We start from the raw sequence: 4306 nt of genomic DNA, 5'->3' as shown, positions 1-4306 counted from the left end.
CAAAGTCAGTCAAATTTAGAACATACGTACGCAAACTCTATCCCTATGAGTATCTTCGAAGACTGAACCGGCGAATCCTCGAGATTGACGAAGTCACCACAGGCGCCTCGCTGTCAACGGAAACGTCGCCTACCACTGAATGCACAACGCCGTTAAATTCCAGAATATTCGCTTTCTTGGGGAGTCGAATCCAGGACCTCAGGTGCCATAGAGACTCTTGTAACCACTAGGTTACATGCCCTTTCGCTTTCTCACACTTATTCTAGAAATCATAAGAAGTCCAACAAAATGACTCCAAGAGCAAACGCAATTGAACTTTCTAGGCGCAGAATATTCCTTTGATCAACACTTGTAACTGATAATCGACACACTTTCTTCTCTGACCATTTCAACCCAACAACAAAGCCATCACTGCAAGTCCCAATCCTACTAGCCCCCACAACAATACATTATTTTAACTCCCCATTGCCATGCTAAACACAGGAAAGAAGGTACACCATGGCACAACAGCAAAATAGTCCCTGCTCCCACTCCAAAATTTGGGCATTGATTACATACTACAAAAACAGGGCATCACTATGTCTCCAAACATTGAGGTTGTGGCAGATGCCCATCCAATTTTGGCACGAGGAGCATACATCCTTATCAACGGCGCTAACATTAATTGCGCTCCATATCGTCTAGTATTCCAGCCATATCTGTTTAGTTCTCAAAAAATTTACCTATCACATCAAATTTTTGGCCACATACATAAAATATAAATATAGTTGAAAAAAAATTAATTACACAATCTAACTGATTAGCACGAGATGAATCTTTTAAGCTTAATTAGTCTATGATTGAACATTATTTGTCAAATAACAACGAAATGTTTGGAGACATCAAATTAGTCTAACATTTGTACTCACCCCATTCTTAGTTTTTACGGAGGAAGATCCAGACGTCGTTCCCGAAGACGTTGAATAGAGGTTCTGTCCTGCACCCAACTTTGCCTGTGGATAGGATCACCCGCAGGAAGTTCCGTATGGCGCAAGATTCTAATGACCCCTCTTCGTAGTTAATATTGTTGTGTGGGTGTTAGTTGTCATCCTCGCGATAGTGGCGCTTCACTGCACACTTCCGCGTAGAGTTGTACGGTGATGTACCATCTGATGTAATAAAAGTATTATCAGCCTCCTGGGACTGATATTGTATCACTTTTAAGTCTTCTCTTATGAGGGGACGCTTCACGCTAAGTGCTTAACTTTTTTTAAAAAATGTACAAACATATTAGCAAAGTAAAAGAATGCAGAGAAACCATTGCACGCATAGGTTACATAGTAAAATCACGCTTGGCTTATTGACACGAGACTAGTTAAATTTTAGAAACTTACTTGCTAGATCTAAAGAAATTGATAAAAAATACCGGCTTCTTGCTAATGAATATACGAAACGTCTCCGAGCCAATCTTAAAAATAAAAATAGGTAAACATATATATTTAGTACTCCCACCGTTTCAAATTATAAGTCATTTTAAGAATTTTAGAGAGTCAAATTTTTTCAAATTTGATCAAATTTATATGATAAGATAATAACATTTATAATACCAATTAAGTATATTTAGATTTTTTGTTAGTTATATTTTCATAGTACACCTATTTGATGTCATAAATCTTTATTTTTTTCTATAATTTTGGTCAAACTTTAAAATGGTTTGACTCTCCAAGAGTTTTAGAATGACTTATAATTTGGAACGGAGGAAGTACTGGATAACGTTATAAGCTTTCTAGCTAACTTTAAAAAAACAGACCCATATATCGCGAATAATTATGAAAAACTAACCACGCACATAGAAATCGTTGCAAGCCTTGCATAATGCGTGACTGTGAGAGCACACTAAAGCCTACCGGGCGGTGTCCCCACTCGTCCCACGGCAACCCGTTTCCGTCCACCGGAAGTGCCGGACTTTCCCCACTCGCCCCCCTCCCAACCCCTCCACTTCTTCTGCGGCTTCGTCTTCCTCCAGACCAGAGTCCCACACGCTTCCCATTCCACTAGCCCCCCTCCGCGTGAGCGCGCCGGAGCCGCGGATCCTGCCGCCAAGAATGGAGGCATGGCCGGACGACTTCCGGTGCCCCATCACGCTGGAGGTCATGACGGACCCCGTCATCCTCCCCTCCGGCCACACCTTCGAGCGCCGCAGCATCCAGCGCTGGCTCGACGGGGGGCACCTCACCTGCCCCGTCACCAACCTCCCGCTTCCGCCCTCCCCGCCGCTCATCCCCAACCACGCGCTGCGCCGCCTCATAGCCACCGTCGCGCCTTCAGCGGTGGCCGCCCCCGCCCCCTCTGAGGGGCCTGCGCAGGGGAGGCAAGAAGCGGCGGCGGCGGTTCAGTCCTCGTCGTCCGTGCCGGCGCTGCTGAGGCTGGCCAAGTCCGGCGCCGCCGGGCGGAGGGAGGTGCTGGAGTCCGGCAACGCGGCGGTGCTGCTGCGGCACGCGGCGGCCGGGGACGAGGCGGCGGCCCGGGCGCTCCTGCTCCTCACCCTGGACGGCGACGACGCGCGCGTCGGGCTCGTGGCGGACGGCGCCGTCGACGCGCTCTCCGCCGCGGTGCGCCACGGCGGCGCGGTCGCCGCGCTCGCGGCCACGGCGCTCACCAGCCTCGCCACCGTCGACGTCAACAAATGCAGCATCGGGGCGCACCCCTCGGCCATCCCGGAGCTGGTGGGGCTCCTCCGCCGCGGCGGCCCGCGGGAGCGCCGCGAGGCGGCCACGGCCCTCTACGAGCTCTGCAAGCTGCCGGAGAACCGCCGCCGCGCCGTGCGCGAGGGCGCGGCGCCCGCGCTCGCCGACTTCGCCGCCGTCGGCTCCGCCCGCGCCGTCGAGGTGCTCGGCCTCCTCGCCAAGTGCCGCGAGGGGCGCCAGCAGCTGTGCAAGATCCCCGGCATCGTGTCCGTGCTCTCGGGCGTCGCCGGGAGCGGCAACTCCCGGGCAATCGAGCAGGCCGTGCTCGTCCTCAACTGGATTTGCTCGGAGAGCAACGAATTGGCATTGGAAGCGATAAAGCTGGGAGCTTTCCAGCTCTGCGAGACCCTGGTGAACGACGACAACTGCAAGATCGCCAAGAACGCGGTCGAATTGGCCCGGACGCTCGAGACAGCGTGATTCGAATTGGGCTCTGTCCAGAGATGAAATTTGTCATAATTTTGATTTGGCACCTGCTCGATTGGGTGCTGGCCTCATTGTACAGAGGTAGAAACAGCAAAGGTGAAGCTTCTCATCTTCTTCTCTCGTTCTGCTCATTCCCCCTTCTCTTTTCATGTTGTAGCGGCGCAGAAAGGGGGACAGATCAGTAGAATTTAGTTCGTGTCCATATGGTTAGAACAAAAAAAAAAGAACATGGTTCCTGGTCTTATCAGCTACTAGAACTGCTTCCGTGTTTCGGAGAATCACCAGATCACCCTGTCTGAAATGTTGTCCACAAGTATGATACATCTGATGATCTTCATATCCTCAGAAGTCAGTTGGTCCAGTGCGGTCGGTCGCTACTAGTTTTGTTTCTTCCTCCTTTGCTGTGTTCCATAGTTTTTCATGGTTACATGAGGAGAATTGGATTGTGTGTATTGCCTATCATCTCCTTGTGACTTTTGAACAGAAATGAAATAATCCACAAGTATATGCATATAGAGGCTGTTACTTCCTGCTGCTCAGAAAATCTTTTGTGCTTGCTAACTTGATTTGTAGTCCTACATCAGCTATCTGCTCTATTAGGTTTGACATTTGAAGCTAATATTATTTCCATGTAGTGCATTGAAAGCTCGTGATTTGTCCTAAGTTTTCCACGTTCGAATCAAATTAAATAACCAGGATGAGCTTCCTGCTGGGCATATTGTATAGCCAATAGAGATCCTGATGAAACTGGTGTAGGACCCTCGGTATCTCTTGCGTCATCCTATTAGCTTAAATTACTCAGTTGATTGCGCAACTGATGTTCCTTATTTAAATTTGAGTACGGCCATAGGTTTGAGATAGGCTTACTTTTGCCTTATAAATTATAGGTATTCTGTATCACTCCAGAATAAACTTTCAAAGTGCTCTTATGTGGAAGCATTTTATACCAAAGCCATGTGCATCAATCCGGATTGCTTGTGCCACTTTTGTCCTTGAGAGAAGTGAGTGGTTATTGTGCACCTTTAATAATCATTGTGTTTGACAAGGACTCCTTAGTTTTTTAGACGGTCGAGTTTTTGCTACGTCAACAAACTTACAATCTCTACCATGAATTGAATATGGGGAGGTCTAAACACGCTTTTGTCCCATTAGTC

The 4306-nt window shown here is 48.4% G+C and overlaps 1 protein-coding gene across 1 annotated transcript; it reads left to right on the top strand.

Annotated features, from left to right (window-relative positions):
• The first annotated feature begins 1913 nt into the window (after positions 1–1913).
• Positions 1914–3677, top strand: LOC120711360 (U-box domain-containing protein 8-like). The gene has a single exon (XM_039996852.1). The coding sequence runs from the start codon at positions 2085–2087 to the stop codon at positions 3144–3146; it is 1062 nt and encodes a 353-aa protein (XP_039852786.1). The 5' UTR covers positions 1914–2084; the 3' UTR covers positions 3147–3677.
• Positions 3678–4306: the final 629 nt, after the last annotated feature.

Source organism: Panicum virgatum, chromosome 6K (genome assembly GCF_016808335.1).
Source record: "Panicum virgatum strain AP13 chromosome 6K, P.virgatum_v5, whole genome shotgun sequence".
Taxonomy (NCBI): Eukaryota; Viridiplantae; Streptophyta; class Magnoliopsida; order Poales; family Poaceae; genus Panicum; species Panicum virgatum.
Note: the sequence above shows the minus strand (reverse complement) of the source record. Positions and strands in the feature narration are given on the sequence as shown.

Excerpts from the sequence above, each read along its gene's own strand:
- LOC120711360 (XM_039996852.1), top strand. The coding sequence starts at position 2,085 with ATGGAGGCATGGCCGGACGACTTCCGGTGCCCCATCACGCTGGAGGTC.